A 22,852-nucleotide genomic window follows, 5' to 3' on the forward strand; every position below is an offset into this window, starting at 1 on the left:
GGAACAATTCTAAGATTGGCCTACAAATGACTCTTAACTATGATTAAGTTCCCTGCCTTTGAGAATAGATATTTATAATGGGATACTCTTAGCATTGTGTTATAAGACAAATGGAAGTTACTCAAGTGGGTCTAATCTAATTATAAGCTCACTTTAAAGAAGTTTTCCAGAGTCAGACAAGGAAGACATAGCCATTTGAAAGTGAGACATATTTGATGTGTCATTGATGGTGTCAGATGACCCGGGCTAGCTGAGAAGAAATGTGAGTAGTCTTTAGATGCAGAGAACTGCCTTTGTGTGACAGCCAGCAAGGCCACCAGGACCTCAAACTATAGTCCTAAGGAAGTAGGCTCTGATAACAACCTTGGGGAGGAATGTTTCCTCAGATCCTTCTGATAAGAGCCCAGCCCAAATGATAATATGACTTCAGTTTTGTAAGACCCTAAGCAAAGAGCACAGATGAACCCATCTGGACTTCTGACCTACGTCACCTTGAGATAATGATGTTGTATTAAGTTGTTAAGTTTGTTGTAATTTGTTATAGCAGCAATAGAAAATGAATTATGTGGGATTTTTTTATGATAACTAAACTTCGCAAGTAGTAGTTTCTTAATATCTATTTGCAGTTTTGAAACTAAGACCCAGGGGTTGGGGATTTGGCTCAGTGGTAGAGCGCTTGCCTAGGAAGCGCAAGGTCCTGGGTTGGATCCCCAGCCCCGAGGGAAAAAAAAAAAAAAAAAAAAAAAAAAAAAAAAGAGAAAACTAAGACCCTATCAATGAAGCTATTGTACTCTATTACATTAAACCCCATTGGTTTATCTTGTACTTTGAATGGATCAATTATCCATGCGTGGTTTTTAGAACCTCATACATTAGTCATTAGAAAAATATCAGTTCGCTTGGTTATAGAGATCTTCCGAATGTTGACTCATTCTTGACTACACAATATAAACAAATCATGTTCACCTAATATTACTAATCTTATCATAAAGGTCTTTAAAGGTATAAGGAAGTTCCCAAGCTCGCAGTGTGAGATAGAGGTTTTCAGACTTGTACGTTTTACCTGATGGCTTAAATCTAATGATTGACAACAAATACCATCAGTTGTTTTCCTTATGGCGACAGCATTGCTTTGTTGATTTTCAACAAACCACTAGCCAAATCTTCAACTTTGAATAACCACAGCCTGTCCAGAAAAGTGCTCATTTCAAAGAAGAAGAAAAGAAGTTTGCCAGGTTGACTTGCAGCTGGTTGGACAGATGCTTTTGCTCATGACAGTCATCGTACTCCGGGGTAAGGTAGGAATGCTCCCTTTCTATATAGACACACATAGTATTTAGAAGATATACAGAATTATTTAATATGGAATAAAATCCTAAATTAAAAAGCAGCTATCATGGATATGTGTGCCGTATAGTGCATGTGTGGAGGCCAAAAGACAACCTTGTGCAACCTTATGGGGGATGATTCTTCTTCTTCTTCTTCTTCTTCTTCTTCTTCTTCTTCTTCTTCTTCTTCTTCTTCTTCTTCTTCTTCTTCTTCTTCTTCTTCTTCTTCTTCCTCCTCCTCCTCCTCCTCCTCCTCCTCCTCCTCCTGCTCCTTCTCCTCCTCCTCCTCATCCTCCTCCTCCTCATCCTCCTGTGCCTCCTCCTTCCTCACTTTCACCTAAGTCAAGTCACCAGGCATATGAAGCAAACACCTTTACCCTTTACCTACTGGGCTTGTCTCTCTAACCCCTTTATATTTTTGACTTTAGAGACAGGGTCTTGCTATGGTGCCATGGAGACCATTTAGTATGTTTGTCTTAAGAGATGGGACTAGCTACAGTTACAGTCCTTCACAGCTGGCTGCAATACAGTAATTTAGATCATCTTGTCAAGGTGTTCTGTGATGGCATTTCCTCTATCTGGGATAACTGCATTGGTTATGAAGACCAAGTGAAAACACTGCCTTCATCCATGCTGAGGTGATGGCAATTTTATCCCTGATATGGGTTTTGAGTTTGGGGTTTTATTGTTGTTGTTTTGTTTCGTTTTGTTTTTTTCTCTTGACAGAAAAAGGCAACTAGTGGCTCAGCCTTACAGAATCTTAGGGGCCCTCTTTTGCTTTGGACCACACTTTAGGGTTGCTGTTCTAAGGCTAGGCTAGGAGGGACAGGAAATATTTTTTAAAATGTGCTGGCTATAAGGAAATGAGGAGAAAATTTCTAAATTCATTCCCCCCAAGAACTTGCACTTCCTACCCCTGATTTACCTTGTGTCTGAAGGTGGTAGCTGCTCTCTAAGGCTGCCTGCGTCCTGCGATCTTACATGTTCTGTATCACATGGCCAAAAGGCCAACAAAACATCCTGCCAAGGCCCAGACACCTGCCATTAGTGTTTGCCAGTCTGTCCTGCTGCCCTGTGGCTCAGCTAGGCTAGATCTGTTTGTCCCTCAGACCAAATACCTTGTGTCAAACACCATTCTGTTCACAGAGAAGGAACACCTGCTGTGGAAGCTGTCCAAAGCCAGGTGCTAAGGAGGAGGGGAGAGGTAGGCTGTTCCCCATTCCCGGAACTCGGACATAAAGAAGCTTCCTTCAGAGAAGACTGAAGGGAAGGGAGCATACCCTTTCATGGGAGGGGGCTACAGATGAGAGGCCTCTGGCAGAAGACAGACACTCCTGTGGTGTGAGGTCTCCCTGGAGTCCGTGTGGGTTCATGAAAGAGCTCATAGGCAAGGTAGATTTCCTGTTATAGAAGCATGCGAGACATTCAGAGTACAAAGTAGTAATCATACGAACAGGAGTAAGAGAGAACACTGTATGTTGGAGTTCAGGCCCAAACTATAAGAACAAGTCATAGGTGCCTCATCTCCCTAGGCATCAGCTGTTACTGCATGCGCGTGAGCTGAACAGGAGCCAAGTGAGGGCAGCGAAATCTGGCCCACTCTGTAGAAAATACCCAAAGGTGGGAGACAGGGAAAGAACTAAAAGCAATTGATGTGCTCAAGTTTATGTCTTCCTACTCCAGCCCTGTAAGATGGACCTTGGCCATTTTATTCTTGGGAATTTGAGACCCAGAGAGATGAATTAACTCAAAGTCACCCGGATATTAAACTATCGAGAAATTCTTCCAACCCAGGAATTGCACAGTCTAGAGTAACCACAGCAATGGGGGGAATATGTACTAATAACAAAGGGAAGAGACACCATGCACTGAGTGCCAGTCCCACGTCAGACTGCCCGGAAAATGTACACACTGCCTCACTCAGCCTTCTCTCTGGGCTTTTGAAGAAGTGATCGTTATAATCCCTGCACCCAGCTCTAACTAGGATGCCAAGATTTTCCACTTGAAGTTTTCCTGCAGAAACACAGGCGTAAGATGACTGGGGCCTCAAGCCGGATGGCCACCCAGTCCCTCCCACAGCTACTTGACCCTTAGCTGATCAAGCATTCTGTGCCTCCATTCTCTGCTTATCTTTGAGTGGGGACAATGATCCCTTGCAAGATTTTTTTTTTATAAGGCAAAAATGAAATCTGACAATAAAATCTTTAAACACACTGCCTGAGAAATACTGAGCGCGGAACCTGTTAACTATTTTGTCATTGCCATTTTATTAGTTTGCTAGGATCCGCCTCCTGGGAAGGCATCTGTCCTTGCTTCCCAGTGCCTATTTCTTTAGCCAGGATCACAAGGGCATGAAAAGATTTAAAAAAGACAAGGAAAAAAAAAGATCATACCACAGGGAATTCAGCTCCGTCTTCAGAAAACCTCATGTTAGTGAGGGAAAGGAGACAGTATTAAAAGGGGCAGGCTGGAGAAGTTGGGGCAGAAGAGCTAGGCCTAGACCTGGCATGTCTGAGTTCAGGAGGGAAGGAACACTGGTGGAATGACCGTTACAGGCTCTCCATTCTAGACTCCTTCTTACCCTGTACTTTTGTTTTTGTAGGCCTCTGCAGTCCACATGAGGAGCAAATGGGGAGCTGCGCGAGGCTTTGCCAAGAGAGCAACATTACATAAGCCATAGCCCGAGTCATGGTGGGTGAGTCGGTGGGTGGGGAGGCTGCAGAAGGGGAGGCTACATAGTAGCAAACTGTTCTCCAGAGGGAACTCCCAGTCCCAGCAACCTGGGAGGTTGAGTCCAAGACATGGCACATTTGGGACATTTGGACTTGAGAACAGAAGCCCCAGGCACCATTTGCTCTCTGTCCTTTGGGACTGTGCTTGCGTAGTAGAGAAGGCCTCCGCTCATCGTTCTGAGCAGCCTCTGCCCACCTTTTTCCTTGCCTCCTCCACGCAGTCCCGTTCAATGTGCATTCAGGCTTTGTGTCCCCAGCACAGGATGCCGATTCAAGAAGCAGACACTGTAATGACAGTGTGGGATGCAATTTCCAGACAGGAGAGAACACTGGTTACTGGGACTTTCAGCTCAGCTCCTGGGGCTGCATGACTGATACCTGCTGACCGAGGCACTTCCTGAGTTTCTGGTAGCCCCTTTTCTTTACTGGCTTCTGATGGCGACACTGGTAACACAGTGTTAAGGGCCTAGTGATTGAGTTCCCAGCTTAGTTTTGTCACTTTCAGCTCTTTGACCTTGGGCAAATGTCTATCTCACCTGCAGAATGAAGCCTTTAGTAACACCTTTCCTCCGAGTTTGCTTGTGACGATAAATTAAGCCCTGTAAAGTGCTTAGACCGCTGTCTAGCACATCTAAGTTTCACTGATGTTCCCTGTTCTTAGTATCTGTTCTGAGCTACTTCTCTCCACCAACATCACATCTCCTTCTTGCTGTGTCCCTAAACTCAGCTCAGTACATTTTTCTCCATCATTCATTTTTTTTTTCTGGAATCGACCATTCTTTTGTTAAGAGCAAAGAACTCTGTGAACAATGAATTACAAAATGACATGTGCACTACTTCAATGCTCACATTCTCTTTTACTATGACTCCCAATATGCTATATACTTTACAGCACAACTCAGTGCACAAATTTATATATGTATGTATGTATGTATGTATGTATGCATGCATCTATCTATCTATCTATCTATTTATCTATCTATCTATCTATTCATCTACCCACCACCTACTCATCCATTCACATCCATCTACCCACCCACCTACCCACCCATCTCTGTCTGTCTGTCTGTCTGTCTGTCTGAGTAAAATAAAAGTTTCAAAGTTGAGAATGTGTCTCATCATTGTCAAATGGAATTTGTTCTTTATTTTTATCTACTTTTGTGATAGGGTCTCACTATGAATCTTTGGTTTCCTGAAACTCACTGTGTAAGCCAGGTTGGTTTCAGATTTACAGAGATCTACTAGCCTCTGCCTCCTGAGTCCTGCCTACTGAAAGCGTGGTACCACACATCAGGTGGGGTTCCTTTTTTACATTCTGTTATTCACTTTTAAAAACCCTGATCGAGTTAGTTTTAAGCCTGCCAAGAATTTAAGGAGCAAGGTCTGAGAACCACAGCCTCAGGGAGAACCCAAGACTCTGTGATATACTCCATTCAGAGTGAGCATAAGATATTTAAGGCTGGAAAATGTTATGAATTGGTTTACAGATGAAAGTCCTGTTTGTGAAATAGAAATGGAGTCACTGGGAACTGCAGAGAATCCGACGGAGCAGGCTGGACTCAGATGACAAGGAACTTCCACACAGAGGAGTTTGGCTTTTCCCCATAAGTAACTAACTGGGTGTGACTAGCAGTTTGTAAACGGAGGAAGATCACACACGGGACTGTTATAGGAAGATTATTGCACAGTGGGTTGGCAAAGCTAAGTCAAGGACAATCAGGAAGTTAGCTTGCTTCAAAAAGAATTATGGTTTTGGACCATGAGTTTTAAATGATTAAAACTAGTCTTAAACATATTTTCATGGATCAAAATGGAAACCATAATAACTTTTTTTTTGCCAACAAGAAATGTTTGTTTATTCTTGTAGCAGAAAAGTCTGTGATTCAGGACTTGACAAACTCTTGGCAAACATTTTTCTCCATCCTACTGATTGGGGGAATGTTTTCCCCGCAAAATGTTGTCTAGATAGATGCTGTAAAAAATGGGAGAAGATGCTTGAAGAGTTGCTGAGAGATTAGTTGAAAATAGCAGATGAGGCAAGACTCAGAAACTCGAGTTCTTTATTTCCTTTCTTTAGTAATTAAATTTGTTCAATGGTAATTTAATACATAAATACAACACACAGCCAGTTGAGGAGTGGTTCATTGCTGAGGCCTGGAATGAGGGAGGGTGATAGTCTAAAAATGACAATTAAAAATTACTCTCGGGGATTTAGCTCAGTGGTAGAGCACTTGCTAGCAAGAGCAAGGCCCTGGTTCGGTCCCCAGTTCCGAAAAAAAAAAAAAAAAAAAAAAAAAAAAATTACTCTCATTCTTCACCTTCCCTTCCTTAGGTCTCTCTCACCCATGAAAACACTGGTCTTCCAGACAGTCCCCTTTAAGTTTTCTTTTTTTTTTTTTTTTTTTTAAAACAAAGCTTTTATTGAACATTATAAAGGTTTGGGGGCTGAGGATATGAGAGGGCTCACTGGTTAAAAGCAGCACTGGTTGCTCTCGTATGGTTCAATTCATAGCACCCACATGGCAGGTTCCGGGGGACTTCATCTGAACTCCGAAGGCGCTGATACTACCTGCAGGAAAACCATGAGCTCAACTCTGCTTAAACCAGCTGTACCCACCTGGGAGAATGACAGGGAAACCTGGACATGTTGTCTAAAACCAGAAATTCCATTTATTAAGCCATTTTACCCTACCCAGGCATGGTGCCCATCAATTGGGGACTAAGTGAATGAACCCTTAGTGCATGTACAAGCCCACTAGTGGGACACCTGTGATCTCAGCTTCTGGGAGAGATCCACACCACCCTCATATGCAGCTGGGATTCATTACCCCCCAATCTAATTACAGTAAGGCTCAGGTCTATTATTTAAAAGGTACAGGGATCTGTGAGTAGTGCCCACAGGAGCCCTTTAAGCTTTGATTGTACAACATGAGGTCAGGTATTATTATGGAGAACTGGGCCCCTTCTGTTGACAATACTGGCTGTGTTCATTGTAGTTTCTGGTTATCTCCTCAATGTGCTGAGCATACTTCTAGGATGTAATGGCTTCAATAGGGAGCTAGAAAACTGGACTGGATCAGGTAGGCATCACACCACCCAGTAGGACCTAAGACTTAGTATTTGATACAAGTTTGACTTTGGGAAGTGTTTTGAAACTTCTCAATCCACTGAGAGGACTGTCACCAGTTTGTCCTATGACATGCACACAGCCAATTGAGAAATGGCTCGTTGCTGTTGACTAAAAGAAGGCAGGATGGTAGTCTAAAATGACGATTAACATCTTTTTTTGGACAGCTCATAAGGCACTCATCAGTTTTGCTTCCCATTCTGAATGGCTATTAAACAGTCTCCAATGAAATCTTCACTGTCTACTCTAGTTGTAAGAGGACCAGTTTGGATTGGTCGTTGGCACTTCCTGGGCTAAATATGTTGATGATGTTGAGGGTTGTCTTTGCTGCTCTACAATCACTTTGAAATTGGATAGGAAAATCACTTAAATCTGGGGTTTTTTTTGTAATTAATCTTGTTTACACAATATAAAATAAGCATCCAGGGAGGGCCTTGTAGACATGACTCAGTGGAAGAGCTAAGGCTGCTCATCTAGAGGACCCAGGCTCAATTCCCAGTGCCCACAGGATAGCTCACAAAAATCTGTAACTTCAGTTCTGAGGAATCTAATGCTTTCTTATGGCCTCCATGGGCAATGTGTGCATATGATGCACATGCAGGCAAAATATCCATACACATAGAAATATGCATTAATAAAATAAATAAACAGCCAGTCCTGGAGCCACATGGCTTTAATTCTAGCACTTGACTGGCAGAGTCAGGAGGATCTCTGTGAGTTTGGGACCATTCTGGTCTACATAGTGAGTAGGGACAGTCAGGGACACATAGAAAAACCCTGTCTCAAAACAACAAACAAACAAACAAACAAAACAATGAGAACAAAAGAAAAAAAGTAACAAGTCATTAAGAAAAAGACAGAAAGCACAAATGTGCATTAAAATGGTATATAACAAAACCACATTTATTTAGGAATGTATCCCAGGCTAGAAATATAACTCGTTCTTTCATTCATTCAATAAATATTTATGAGAGTGATACTAAGAAATTAGCATCTCATTTTACCAAATGAAAGCATTAAAGAAATACACTAGTGTTCACCATCAACTTCACTTTGAAAATGAGATCATTTTATCACCCCAAACTAGGAAAGACAGAATCTCAGAATGAAGGACAGTTGTTTAGAACTCAATACATTTAAATTGTCCAAAAATTCTCCTAGTGAAGTTCCTCTCATTTTACTGTGATCCATTGGGAAAAAAAATCACTGTATCATCTGGATTTGAGGCTCACTAAGTAGGGAAATGAGCAAAGGAAGAGAGGTCAGCTTCAAAGACTCTCAGCCAGGCCTGGTAGAGCATGCCTGAAATTTCAGCAGGAAGTGGAAGCAGAAGGACCTGTATAGGCTACAGAGACCCTGAACCAAAATAATAATAATGATGACGAAGAGGAAGAGGAAGGAGGAGGAGGAGGAAGAGGAAGAGGAAGAGGAAGAGAAGAAATTGTGAGGTTCAATTTCCAGGAGAGAGATGATAGAGAGGAAGGCAGACAGGGAAAGAGAGAAAGAAAAAAAAAAAGAAGAGTATCATGGAGACCAAAACTGGAAGACAGATTTGAAATCTTAGCCCTTGGCCAACAGGGTCTATTGTTGGGCATTCCCTAGCAAGGGGATGGACTACAAAGAGGACCTACAGTTCAGAGAGTTCATCGACTTTGGCAACTAGGAGGTCATCAGTGACCTTTGTCAGTGACTTGTCAGGAGATGATGGGACTGGAGCCAAATTGCCATTGGCTGAGGTGTGAATGAGAAAAGTGGGAGTCCAGAAGAGACTTTCAACAGACCTGAGAGGGAGGGAAAGAAGAGAACAAGGCAAGGAGGTGGGGAGAGAAAGAAACAGGGAGAGAGTGTATTAGGGGAATAAGAGGACTCGTGTGAGGAATGGGGGGTGTCCCTTGTTTTAGGAAGTCACAACAACAGGTGGTTAATACTCTGGTGTAGGGAAGCTGGGTTTTCCTATAGGGAATGAGTATACTGTTCTGGAGGGAGGGCACACAGGAGGGTGGATGAGGCCAAGGCTCAGGAGAGAAGGGATTAGCTTTTAACGAAAGGGGCACCTTGTTAGGGGAAGGTGGAAGGAGGGAAGGACTTTGAAGAGGCAAGTCAGTTTTGGTGGTTGGGGCAGGGCACTGAGGTAATCCATGCTTGAAGGCCTCTGTTTTCTCAGGGAAGTAGGAGGAGATGTTGTTCTGAGCAGGGAGAAGGGTGGGGCAGGAATATGGTAGGTTGCTGAAGGAAATTTGGAATGAGGCCCAGAGACACTTGGAGGCTGCTCAGGGGCCTTGACAAGGGAACCTGTCTGAGGTTGGTGGAGGGGTTCCGGTTTGGCAGAGACTAAATGGTTTTCCTCCACCCTCTAAGCTGTGAGCCCTTTGGGGCAGAAGCCACAACACCTTCCTCTTTCTAGGCCATCTCTTTGCCAAGCAATGCTTACCAAAATGTTGGGCCCAGACAGAGCAAGTATTCCTCTCAGAAAAGTCTGAGGAAACAATAACTGACAAAAGCATGCATGCTATTGTTGATAGAGAAAATAGGTGACATCTAATCACCCTTTATTAGCAGTTGCCCTGTTTGGCTTAGCCTGACCTTTCCTGCCACCATTTTGATCACCTCACTCCTGTTCTGTACTAAATACAAGAGATAGGCTCAGATACTTTGGTTCAGCAACAGGCTTCTAATCCAACAACCAGGGCCAGTGCCTTCATCTCCTCCATGGCTGGCTGACTCTAAGCTGAGTCTCATGAGGCAGCAGTCAGAGCAGGTGGATGAGGAGAATGAACAGTTGTGGAGACAGACGGGGACAAGCAGAACGCTCGCTGGGAGTTAGGAGAGCACGCTGGATGTGAGTATGAAGCAATCCATGAAGCCTGCTTTGGGGAGGAAAGGGAGAAGCTGAAGAAATACCAGTTTAAGATCAAAGGTGGCATGGTGGGTGACAAAACTAAGTCAGGTTGAGAATGACCTGGGACCTGCAGAGAAATATGTGCATCCCCCCTCCCCTTCCCTCTGACCTCTTTTGGATTGTCAGAGGTTACCTAGAGAGAAGCCAAAAAGATTCCAGCATACGACAATATATCTTGGGTTCTCACTGATTTGTAGGTTGTCTCTTTTCAGTCCAGTCTTTTTGACTTTATTACTTCCTTCTCTTGGTCTCACCCTTCCTTTTAGCAAACTTTCACAGGATCCCTGTCTTAGATCCAGCATCCAGCTCCAACTTAAAATTCAGCATCAGAGAGCTTAGCCCAGTCCTAGGTAGTGTATCCCACGGGACTCATTTCACCTCATATAACAAACCTCTGTTTGTGGATGGTAGGTACAGTGCCAGGCCCTTAGGTAGTTGAATCGTTAGAAACATTTCCTTAGACTAGGCCAGATTGAGTCTTCCTTTAGCTTCTATCCATGGGCCTCTCTCTGTCTTTGAAGTCACACAGGACAAGTATAATTCCTTGAGGTCCAATCTTCAAGTATCTTAAAATGGCTGCTGTCTCCCAAAGAATTTTCGTGCTTCCTGGACAGATGTTATATATATATATATATATACATATATATACATATATATACATATATATATATGTGTATATATATATTTGTATATATATGTGTATTTGTATATATATATAATTTTATTCATCAGTTAAAACAGAGAATATTTACTGTTTTTAATATATTCTTTAAATATGTATTCAATATATATTTGAACATGTCTTCAAGAGTGAAAAGCTTAAGTTTCAGAAATATCACTTAGGACTATCCCATTTTGATAAGAAAAAATGTGGAATGTACAGTATGCACAGAAAAAATGTTGTTTGGTTTTCTTCTACTTAGAAGAAAGGATAAATAACATATCTGGGTTAGGAAAATGTAAATGCAATGTTTTTACTAATTGAGAAGGTATACAGCCTGTTTTTACCACCCCTTTCCAGATTGGCCCCACATTCATAGCCATTCAACTTAGTGTTCTCATTTATTTTTACGTTTTGTTCACTAAACAGTATCGGTTCAGGTGAGGGGCTTGTTTCAAAACATCATAGAACCATAAAGGAGGTAGAACTCCACCTTGTTCTCTTACTCCCAGGGCTGAGACATTGCAACAGCCTTTCCTCTAACCAGCCTTTTCCCCGAGCATTCTGTACATTTTTTCCTTATCAAATGGGATTATCCTGAGGGATATTTTCGAAACTTGCGATGTTTCTCGCTCTTGAACACATTGGCTGTTTACGCATTCTTCCACCAGAACATTCTTCCACCAGGACAATTTTTATATGGAGTTGTTGTTTTCATTTTTCCTTTCTGGGAATAGGGGTCAAACCCTGCTGTGCATTTGCCCTGCCACAGAGCCATCCATATCTTTAGCTCCGTCTTTCATTCTTTTCTTTGCTGGACAGATCTGAATAGGGTCAGAATCCAAGCAGAGTGGTGGTCGGTGGGAACTTGATAAGGAGCCGTGGGGATAAAATTCGTCACAGCATTTGGCATCTAGCTTTCACAAGCTTTTGCATTGATAACATGATTTTGACTGTCTGCTTAGTTTGTGACTACAAGATTGACCACAATTAATAAATCTAACTGGTTTCCTATTATTGGACACTGAGGTTGTTTCTAATTTCTGACCATTACAAGCCAGGCTGTGATGAATATCCAAGACACTAAATCTGGGCAGGTGCTGGCCACTGAGGTCAGGAGGAATATTTTTGAAACCTCTAAGCATGAAGTGCCTGCCAGTTGTTGTAACTGGAAGCGTTTTGGCAAAGGCCCAAAAAGCTGGCTAATGCCAAGGGCTCTGCTCAAACCTTTTGGCTCTCTAGGGTCACTACCCATTACCCAGCTCTTGTCACAGAGTGTTCAGGTTGGCAAGGCTTTGGGGACCACTGAGCCAGCACCCTCATCTCACGTGAGATGAGGCCTGGGATGGTCCTTTGGCAACCCAATGCTGGGCAGAACCCTCCCGGCCTCCAGCACCTGGGCTCCAAAACTAGAAACTGAGCTGTGCCATTTGGAATCTGCCTTGAAAACTCCCTGGGCCTGCTCCGCTCCCCACACCAGACCACTCTCTGCTGAGGCTGAGGGGGCTTTAGGCACTTTTGCAATTCAACTGAGCAGTGAGAGGGGCGGGGAGGGCATTGAAAGATGACTTGAGGTTTACCCAGCAGGAGACTAAACCTGCTCCACCCAGAACCCTTCTTTATCCTAAGGCACGTGACCTGCTTCATGGCAGTGACCCTTTATCCGGGTCCACCTGGCAAATCTACTTGGGATTTGAGCTGAAAGAGCTGGTGAGTCCCTCACTCTCTTTTCTCACTGGGAACCAGCTTTGCTAAAGTCCTGGTATTCAGCCTTCTGTCCCAGACAAGCCTGGGTACCTTGGGGTACTAATGAGAGCCCCTCCTTTCCACTTTGGGACCTGGTCCTGCCTGGGAAATTCACACAAATGGTGTGAAATTTGCCCCTTCTTTGTTTTCTTTACTGACTTGGAGCTATAGCAGACCCCTCACCTCCACCCTGGACCCTGTTTACTCAACTGGGAGAGATTTCACACCCAAGAACACAGCTCTCTCTCCAGGATCCCCCTCCCTAGATCTTTACCAGCATCCCGCATCCCCCATGCTTGCATTGCCTGAATAATTGATGAGTCAAGGCAGGGCTTATAAAAGGGTCTCTAGGGGAAAAGCCAAAAGAGTGCTGAAGGTTCTGAGAACTGGAAGAGCTGTCTGGCTTGGTGTCCCAAGGATGGACCCTGCTGTCCCTGCTGCTGACCCTGCAGCTGCTCCTGCTGCTGCTCCTGCTGCTGCTCCTGCTGCTGTCCCTGCTGCTGTCCCTGCTGCTGCCCCTGCAGCTGCTCCTGCTGCTGCCCCTGATGCTGTCCCTGCTGCTGCCCCTGATGCGGCCCCTGCTGCTGCCCCTGCTGCTGCCCCTGATGCTGCCCCCCATGGCCAGGACCTGGCCCAAGCCCCTGCCCTAGCACAAGTCAATGGACGAGAAGGTGCTGAGAATGAACGGTAAGTAGAACTTGGCCTTTGACAGTCTGGAACCTAGGGAGCTGAGGGCAGGAGGTGTGACACCTATGGTGGTAGACTCCGTTCTCTTTGAAGGGGAGAGCCAACAGAGAGCCTCAGCCCTCCCTCTATACCTTTGGCTGGAAATATTTCACAACACTTCTCACTCCAGGTGACAGAAGAGGGACTGAGAGAAAGAGTGAACATTGGCAAAGCTGAGAGCCAAGTAGCCTGATCTTCATGGGGTAGTCCATACAATTCACTGAGGGAACAGTAGAGGCTGCTGTGGAAGCTAGGCTTAATGCAACCTGGACTATGGGACCTAGATGGTGGCAGGTGACAGAGTGAAAGGGCCAAAGTCTAAAGAGACCTCTGGCTGGAGTGCTGCCTCTGTCCTGAGCATGCCACATTTGCCTTTCCTTGCTTCTGGCAGTCTAGAGGAGAAGCAATGGGCCCAGGAGTATTCTAGACCCTTTCTCCAACTAGGAAGATGGCAGGATTCTGTTCTCAATTACTAATGCCAAGTAGGCAGTAAGATAGATACTCCTTATACAACAGGCATTCTCCCTTCCAAAACATTTCATGTTCACATTCAACAAATGTTTGCTCAAGCTCCTCCTTGCACAAAGCATTGTACTAGGGGTTAAGGATTCAGATATACCCATACATATCTTTAAGCATAAATGGGCTCAGGCAGACAATGACAAAACAGTGGAATAAAAGCTGTGATAACATTGTTGGAGCAGGGGGGGTATCTGTCACAGCCTTGGCTCAGTGGTCAGCCTGGAACACACGGCTTGTTAACCAAACTTTCAGAAGGTCAGTTCTGTGATCAGAGGAAGCCTATGTTTAGGTCTCTTCCTGTACCAATTTATCTTTTCTTTTTGCCACAGAGAAGCTTATCTTTGGAGACCCTGGCTGTCCTCTATAAATGACCAGCCAAGGCAGGCAGGAGCCTGGTGGACTAGGTGAGTTTGAGGCTCTGTGACATGTTTGCAGACACTTTTCAGTCATGTCCCTTCTCAGAAATCCCTGACTCCAGTCCAGGGATGCCAATCTGGGGGCAGCATTTTGCCAGCTCTGTTAACATTTCATTCCCACAGTAACTCTGGGAGGAGGGCAGGGCCAAGGTTTCCATGACAAACGAGAGTAGGAGATCAAAGCATAGAGTGGGTAAGGGACCTGGGCTGGGCTTGAAGTGTGTTGTGGAGCTGGTGCTGGGATCCAGGTCCCTTGGTCCCTTGCCTCAGTGCTCTCTTACTCTTCTGCCTAAACGTTTCATCCTTTAAGAGAACTCTGTCCCCTGGATAGCCTCCAAACGGACACTGGGACACTGAAACAGGGTCAGGAAAGAAAGCAATCCCCATGACTCTTTTGACTTATTTTCAACCAGATCGAAGACAGACCCCTTGCTGTAGGGCAGGACTGGGAGGTGGCTGGATCCCAAGTATTTTGGAGATGGTCAAAACCTGCAGGTTTCTGAACCTTTGATATGGGAGAGGCAGTTAAGTCACATGCTATCTTTTGCTTTGAACAGGCTGCTGGTGAGGCAACAGCTGCTGAGGCCAAGGCTGACTCTGAGTTCCACCACCCTGTCAGGTAAGTGTCTGGTGTTCAAGTTCAGACTGTGACGAATAGCCACAAGTACTATGGATGCTCATGACAAGGCCATGACGCAGGAGGAAAGAGGCCATGGAACCTAATAGGCCAAAGTGACTTTCCCCAGAGGTTCTCCCTGTCACTGACCTCTAAGAACGGAAATCCCGTGACTCCAACAAAGGAAAGATTCCTTAGTAGGAAGAGAGGGACTGGAATGATGGAGGGGTTAGTGAGGCTGGCACTAGACTCCACAGGCTCTGGGATGACTCACTGTATACCACAGTGGTAGGCCTGCCAGAGGTGATGTTCCTTCTTGGAACCATTCGGTAATGGTTGTAAAGGTTCTGTACCACAGCTTCTTCTTGCTTTCCCTCTCAGCCTTCACTGTACCTAGCTACGGGCTTAAAGGTTGACTTCCTTCTTGGCCTTACTGGCTTCTCTGCATTTGAGAGTTGCCTAAGTTAGGTGCCGTTTCTTCTCTGTCCACAGGCTCTACTGGCCTAGGTCCCGCTCCTTTGACTACCTGTACAGTGCTGGGGAGATATTACTACACAACTTCCCTGTCCAGGCCACCATCAACTTATATGAGGATTCCGACAGCGAAGAGGATGAGGAAGATAAGGAGGAGGACGAGGAGGAAGAAGAAGAAGAGGTCAATGAAATTGATGCAGAAGGGTGTGTGGGGGTACCACACGAGGCCACAGCTCATTCCCCTGACCCATACTCGACCAGTCCAAATTGAAGCAATCCCAGTTAAACTTGGCAGGTTTCCAAGGGCATCAATTAGCAAAGAGTCTCCAGACCCAGCTTTTCTGGATTGAAACCAGTGTCCTAGGCTGTCTAGCTCACCCTGGCTTTCCTGATTGGCCTGCAAGTCTAGGCCTCTGGCATGTTCTTGTCTGGGCTGCTCTTGTGCCAACAGTAGGAGGTTCCTCGGGCCTGGAAGGGACTAGGGAAGACTTGATTTCTGAAGCCCTCATGAAGTAGAGCAGGAAGGATACCCCTGTACAGTGAGCAGTCACTCCTCAGGGCCTTTCAAGTTTTCAAAGATACCAACACCAGTTCCAAGCAATACTAAGGCATCTGGAGGGAAGGGAAGGGAAGGGTGTGGAAGGGAAGAAGAACCTTAAGAATCTGCTTATCTGGGGACCTGCATCCCACTTTGCCTGCTATTCACTTAGTCTGGGTATTGGCCTAAGGTGAGTCAGGAGAAAAATAAATGGAATGATGTTTGCCTTTTTCTTGGAATTGTGCTGATTTCTTAACTGAACTCTGCCCATGTTGTGAAGCCATAGGCAGAGGGTCAGAGACCAACCCAAGGCCAACTCTTTGTTCTACCTCTACCTCAGGTCAGCTGACAGATTTTTCTCCTCTGAGAATGTAATGCTGGGGTCAGAGCCTCTTTGCTGAGGCCTTCTCTGTTCACTTGTGAAATCGGGCTTGATTAAACTTCAAGGGCAGCTTAGAAAAGGAAGGAAAAAGCACTGTCACCACAGCAACCACACACACACACACACACACACACACACACACACACACACACACACAGAGTTTGAGAGTTATGGGTAGAGAATGTGGACTTGGGTAAAAGTGAGATGTGCTTAGTCATTTAACCCTTAGGGGCCGCTGTTTGATGTGAGGAGAGACACCTAAGCACCCACTAACTCCTGTCAATTGTATCTCTTTGGTTCCCTCAGTGTCTACCACAGCTCCAGCTGTGTTAACTCCTGTCCCAATTATTCGTCAACACTCTGACTTACTTTCAGCCCTTTGTTTCACAATCTGTCTGCACACTGGCCACCAAATAAGGTCATGTCCTTGCCTCACCAACAATTAGACTTGTGGTTTACAGTTTATTCTTTTCTGAGGGGTGGGGGCTGCCATAGATTACCATAAGGCACCATGGCTTCTCTTGTTAGGAAACGCCCATGCTTGTTTGGCTAGGCCTCTGATGCTCTACCTTCTTCACAAATCAGGTCTTTACTGTGCTATTCTGGCTTTTTTAGTTATCTGCTTTTGTGTTTGCAGCCCCAGTCCTCCCCCGCCCCCGTGCCTTTTTAGGACATGGACTTGTTTTGTAGCCCTGGCTGTTCAGGTACTCTGCAGCCCAGGCTGGACACAAACTCACAGCAATCCTCCTGCCTTAACTCTCACTTGAATTACAGTGCCTGCTGCTAGTTATGGATTTCTGCTGGTCTTTTCAGATTCATCTCTCCACCCTTAAATTTTGTTTTGCTTGCCTTTGAATACTGCATACTTTCCAACTCCTCTGTGACTTTAAATGCGTACCCGCCATGGCTTTCTTCTTTAAACTCTAATTCCTTCAATAGAAGTACCTCATACTACCCTTTTATGGGGAGTGTCTCCAGGCCCCCAAGTCCTCACACACCCAGTGAAAACATCTGCCTCCTCCTTCCCTATATTTGATATCCCATGCAACCTCGCATGCTACGTTAAAAGAGGGCTCAGAAAGTTGGAAAGGAAAAATCCTCCAGTGTTCTCAAAGTAGCTCTTGGGAGGAGGACTTCCGATCCACTAGCCCACTCTCTTAAGCGGGGAGGGGAAATGCTAACACCATCTTATTGAAAAGCACAGTGGTGACTCTTTTCCTTTCTCTTCCCTGTTGCTCCAGCTCTGAGCCCTAGCAGAGACTTCCTTAAAAGGGATGGACATGTTGGAGTAGGCCATCAAACTCAGGGAACGGGGCTATCTATCAGTTAAAGTTGAACCTTGGTCTGGGAAGCAGGCTATCAGGCCATTGACCTTTGACTTCTTTAAATTCCTTCAGTCCATTCTGTTTCTTCTGGTAAGTGAAATGGAATCTCCCAGGAGCCGGATGCATGACCTTGGGTGAGTTACTTATCCACCCTGAGCTCTAGTCTCTTTATCCCTATCATGAGGGTTCTGGTGATGGTTGCTGTCAGGGTGACTGTGCTGATTCAGTGAGATGGAATAAAGAAAATAGTATGGGTTCTGACACATGGGACGACTGCTCACAAGCCGGCAGTCACTGTAGTGTTAACATCTGAACTAGGAATTACTGATATTATAAAAGAAATATGCTTCCAGGCTTGCCTGTGATGGTGACTGATTTATTTAACTAATGAGTGTGTCTGAGGCCTCTTTGGTTAATCTTTGTCATCATTTGATGGTTTACCAGTCAAAGAAAAGCTTACAGTGTTGATAAATGATTAAAACACAAAGAGAGGCCTACTGTGGCTTGTTGGGCCTCTCTACCTTCAAACGGTCCTTAGACTTGATGTTCCTTTGTTCTGGGACAGAGGTTTTAAAACTTGACAGTCTTTAGCAGGAAACCCTTTCTTCTGAATTGAATGTGGAAGTCTAACAAGTAAATCAGATAAAAGTATCGCTGTCCCAGGGAACTGGAAAACTGAACTGTAGGGTAGAGGGGGTGGGCAGAATCCCTCTTGTACTCTCTCTTGTAAGCAAGCTCTCTTCATCCTCCTTGAAAATACCTTTAAAGATCCCCAGACTGTGGGAGAAGACAATTTGGAAACACTGTCCCAAGGGTAATGTCAAGAATGGTTTGAAACTGAAGAGGGATTAATTAGTATTTTAACATGTCCGGTGTTTCATCTAAAATCCTTGTTTTGGATCCTAAGCTCCAAGCATTTAATAATTTGCTCAAGTTCTTCTTCTACTGTAGGTTATAAGGATTTAAAGTCCTTGGAATCCCAATATCCTTGGTTTTAAAGTATTATATAGCTTAGAATTATGAATCCATAAATCCTCATGGGTTTAGGAGACCCTAAAACCTTTGGAGTCAGTGAATTCCCTACTCCAAGGAGCTCGCCCTCATCCCCACCCCATTGCTCACATGCTGTTTATTGGACTGACATTTTGTCTTCTGTTCCTCTCAGTGTGTGTGTGTCCTGAAATGGCTTCCATCCTCTTCCCCTGCGTGGTTGCTTAGTGATTGGAATGTTTAATTACACAGCCGTGAGCCCTACTCTCACAACAACTGCAGTGCTGTGCCATAGATGTAGGAGAAAATATCTGCATAAAATCCAGACACTTTCTAGTTCCTCCAACTTCTTCTGTCCTAGTGTGCCACCCATCATCGCCCCAGCATGGATTGTTTCCTACTTGGTAACCACATTTGATGATAGCGGGGCTGTATTTGAGCCTTGAAATATAGGCATTGATACAATAAGTGCTAGGGCCAGAGAGATCAAACCAATAAGTAAAGGTCACTGTGTTAAAAAAAAAAAGAAAAAGAAAAAAGGGTAGAGGCATTGAAGAGGATCTGGGAATTATGATCAAAATCTATAATGTGAAAAATTAATAAAAACCTCCAACAATTATCTATGAGTTTTTTGCCATTATATCAACACACTATGTTAATACAGTACCTGAGAAGGTTAGCAGATTCATAGATTCCCCTGGATTCAGAGTCACAGACACTATGTGTATACAGGGAATGGAACCTGGATCCTTTAGAAGAGTCAGTACTCTTAATTACTAAGCCATATTTCCAGCCCTGAGACCCCAGTTTTTACTACCAGAGTCTGGGGAGGCAAAGGGACAAATGGTCCGCAGAGGTCCAGTCAAGGGTGTGTGGGTGGTTGGTAATGCCACCGAACTGGAAGAGGCATTTTTTTTTTTTGGTCATCCTGAAGAGCACACACAGGGGTAGAGTGACTGTGAGGCATGGCAGAACCACAGATAGTTCTCGAAGCGTTCCTAAGTAGCAGTTTTGGAGACTCAACATGAAACTGACATACAGCAATTCTGAGGGACGGGTAGTTAGGGAAGCTGAGGCTTAGACTAGGTTTTATTAAAAACCGATAACCTGGACACTTGTAAGTGCCAAGTTCTTTATATGAATCACCTCATGTAACCCTTACAACATCCCCAAGTGTAGCAACTATTATTACCCACATTTTATAGACCAGGAACTGGAGGTTCAGAGATAATAAAGGATCCGCTCACGGTTACACTCATTCTAAGAGTGTGGCTTCTACGAAGCAATGGTTGGAGAAGTCATCGTGCTTGCCCATGATTACAGTGATGGAGAATGGAGGAAGTAGGGGTTGGGGCCCTGAGATCGGAAGCCCTCTGCCCCAGGAGGTGAAATGACCAGGGTCTGGCAAACGCATATAGTCCTGTGAGAGGGCCAAGAAGAAAAGGTTTAAGTTCTGCCTGGAGGGAAGTGAGGTCAGAGGATGTGAACTCTGGGCCAGTAGCCAGGAAAAGCTGGGCCACTGAAAGGAGTCACAGAAGAAGGGATTATGGGACCTGTGATCTGGGCACAGAGAAGAAGCATTTGGAATGATAGTTATAGGCACAGTGCTATCGGAAGCCACTCAGAACTACCCATTGCTGAGCACTTCCTAGGTGACAAATTTGGTGCTTTTCACCCTTCGCATTCTGCTGAGAAAGTGCCTCACTAAAGCCTAGCAGAGTAGGTGAGGTTGTCCTCATGCATACATGCATGTGACTCAAAAGTGGAGTGGCCCGGCCAGTAGTCACTCAGTAGGTCAGCTGGAGACCCGAGACAATCAGTCCTGACTTGTAACTAGTAGGGCCCTGTTTCATTTCCTCAGAGAAGCCCCTAAGATCCCTGCAAGCAAACTGCGTCATACAGACTACAGGAAAGTGTGTAAACTGTCACCTATACCTACCATTGGTGAAACCTGAAGCCCAACGGGAAGTGTGGATTGTAAAACACAGAGACAACCCTACAACTAACTGGAATCATAAGGTGTGAGCCACGCTCTGGGGTCAACGGGTGTCTATTACCAGAAAGGTACATAGCGCCCCCTGGTGGTTCAGCCCTAAACGTACAGTTTTTGGATTCTAACTTGGCTCTTTCTTACCTATGGCTATAATGAAAAGCTCCCTATATGTTCTGAGTAAAGGAAAATGCTGATGTGTTAATTAACGAGTTGTTTGTTACAGTAAGAATTCTATGAAACACGTTCAGAAACCTTGCTTGAAGAAGGTATACATGAAAGCTGAGGAAAACAGCATCCAAGGGAAAATATTACCATAAAATGTCTCTTCCTTCATGGGGGAAGGAGAGCTACACATTAAAGATTAAGAACTTGCCATACGAGACTAGGACAGAACCATTAATATTAAAAAAACATTTTCAATGGTTCAGTGGGACCAATGTCTTAAAAACCACATAAAATTATAGCCTTATAGCATGTTACCAGGGATTTTCAATTGGTCCAGAGCTCCAGTACAGCTTAAACGTCTATGTGATTTGATATAGAAATGCGTCACCCATCAAACGTTAACTACAAAAGTAAGTCACCTGCCTGCACTTTGTTATGTTCCTGTGGGTCTTGCTGGACGTTGAGTTCAAGCTATCTTTCCACCTCTGACGCTTAGATAACTGAGACTATGGGCAGGTGACAGCACACCTGGGCAGCAATATTTAGTGCCAGGTTGTAATGTGGATGGGCTGTGGAGTGAAGCTACATCTCCAGTCACATGGTCTTCTGTAGCTATGCATTCAGTAGAACATTAATACTTAAGGCTTAGCTTCCTTCCCTCCCCTTCCCTTTCTTCCTCTTTCTTCTTCCTCCCTTCCTTCCTTGTAGACATGTGGCTATTATATACATATACTATACATACACATACATACACATACATATACATATATTCATACATATATACATAATATATATTCATGTGTGTTTGTGCATATTACACACAATTTTAGACAATTTGCACTGGCTGAGGCTGACCTTGAACTCATTACATAGCAGATGACCATGACCTTCGACTTCTGATTGCTCTGCCTTCCTCTTCCAAGTGCTGACATCACAGGCATGTGGTACCACAGCGGGCTGACTGCTTTGTTGTAAACACATGCTTAGTAGTAGAATCTCCGACTTCCCCTCCCCTTCCTACTCTGTTTCTCTTCCTTATTTTACTGTCCTATCTTTGGTTACCTCTGTCCTACTGTCTTGTCCCAAAGGATACACTGCCGACAGCCACGTGTGTTCTGACTGTGTATGAGGTTGGATAACTGAGTCAGGGGGTAGCAGCAAATTTTGGCCGACAGTAAAAGTTTTCTGAATGCATATATAAAGACATAATTTTCCAAATCAGTTTTCTCCAATAGAAGGTCACTGGGTATAGCAACCAAACCCTAGGACAGGTCCCATGGTGGTTGCACATGTGTGTGTGCGTGCGTGCGTGCATGTGTGCGTGCATGCATGCATGCATGCATTCTTGAATTTTTTGTTTTGGCATTTTTCATATCTTCTCGTTTGATTATAATTTTTGTGCTTCTGAGAGAGGGAGAGAGGGAGAGAGAGAGTGAGAGAGAGCACGTATCAAGTTAGGTGTACTGGGAGGAGTTGGAGGATGGGAAAATACAATTAAAATACATTGTATAAAAATTTATGTACAAGTGAAATTTTATTTTTTTTAATCAAACACAACCTGAATCTGAGGCATTTTATTCATGCTCACCGTGGAGCATTGCTTAGCATCAGTAATGCCTTACTGCTAACCACGTGACACACAACATGCATATGCGCGCATGTTGTCAGTCGCAGCATGCAGTTCCAAAGAACACTCTCTGAAGTGCCTTGGGCCAGATCCAAGACTACTACGTTTATGAATTGTGTGTCTGGTAACCTTAATGAGCTCTCTCTTATAGAAGTATTCTGTTTCTTGCATATAGCCAATAAAGACTTTCACCCATTTTTCTGTCATTTCAGTATGTCAGGTTAGCCCATTTTTTTTAATTCTGGGTGGCACACATCTTTTTTTTTTTTTTCTTTTTTTCGTAGCTGGGGACCGAACCCAGGGCCTTGTTCTTGCTAGGCAAGCGCTCTACCACTGAGCTAAATCCCCAACCCTCATTTTTTAATTCTATCACAATGTTTAAATTTGAAATTTGCTGCTGGGGTTGCTGATAGGAGTTTCATCAAAACAATCACCAAATGATCTTTGGCTTGGAATTAATAAAACATTTCCTATAATTTCTGCAATGGTTCTAAACATAACAATACACCTAGGACCTAGGTAAAATGGCATTCCCAGCACTGACAACTGTCAAAAATAAATCAAACTAACTCTGGAAAATGTGGA

General features: G+C 44.3%; 2 protein-coding genes across 2 annotated transcripts in view; one reads left to right on the forward strand and one right to left on the reverse strand.

Moving 5' to 3' along the window:
* The window catches only part of LOC116888646 (collagen alpha-5(IV) chain-like), a 760,537-nt gene that overhangs the window by 578,104 nt on the left and 159,581 nt on the right, over positions 1–22,852 (reverse strand). The window lies entirely within an intron of this gene.
* On the forward strand, positions 13,029–16,024 carry Ripply1 (ripply transcriptional repressor 1; the record flags this gene model as incomplete). The annotated part of the gene is made up of 5 exons (XM_032889936.1): positions 13,029–13,180; positions 14,071–14,136; positions 14,341–14,350; positions 14,715–14,776; positions 15,266–16,024. Coding segments are annotated over 5 exons (543 nt in total), but the record flags the coding sequence as incomplete, so codon positions are not given.

This window comes from Rattus rattus, chromosome X, assembly GCF_011064425.1.
Source record: "Rattus rattus isolate New Zealand chromosome X, Rrattus_CSIRO_v1, whole genome shotgun sequence".
Classification (NCBI taxonomy): domain Eukaryota; kingdom Metazoa; phylum Chordata; class Mammalia; order Rodentia; family Muridae; genus Rattus; species Rattus rattus.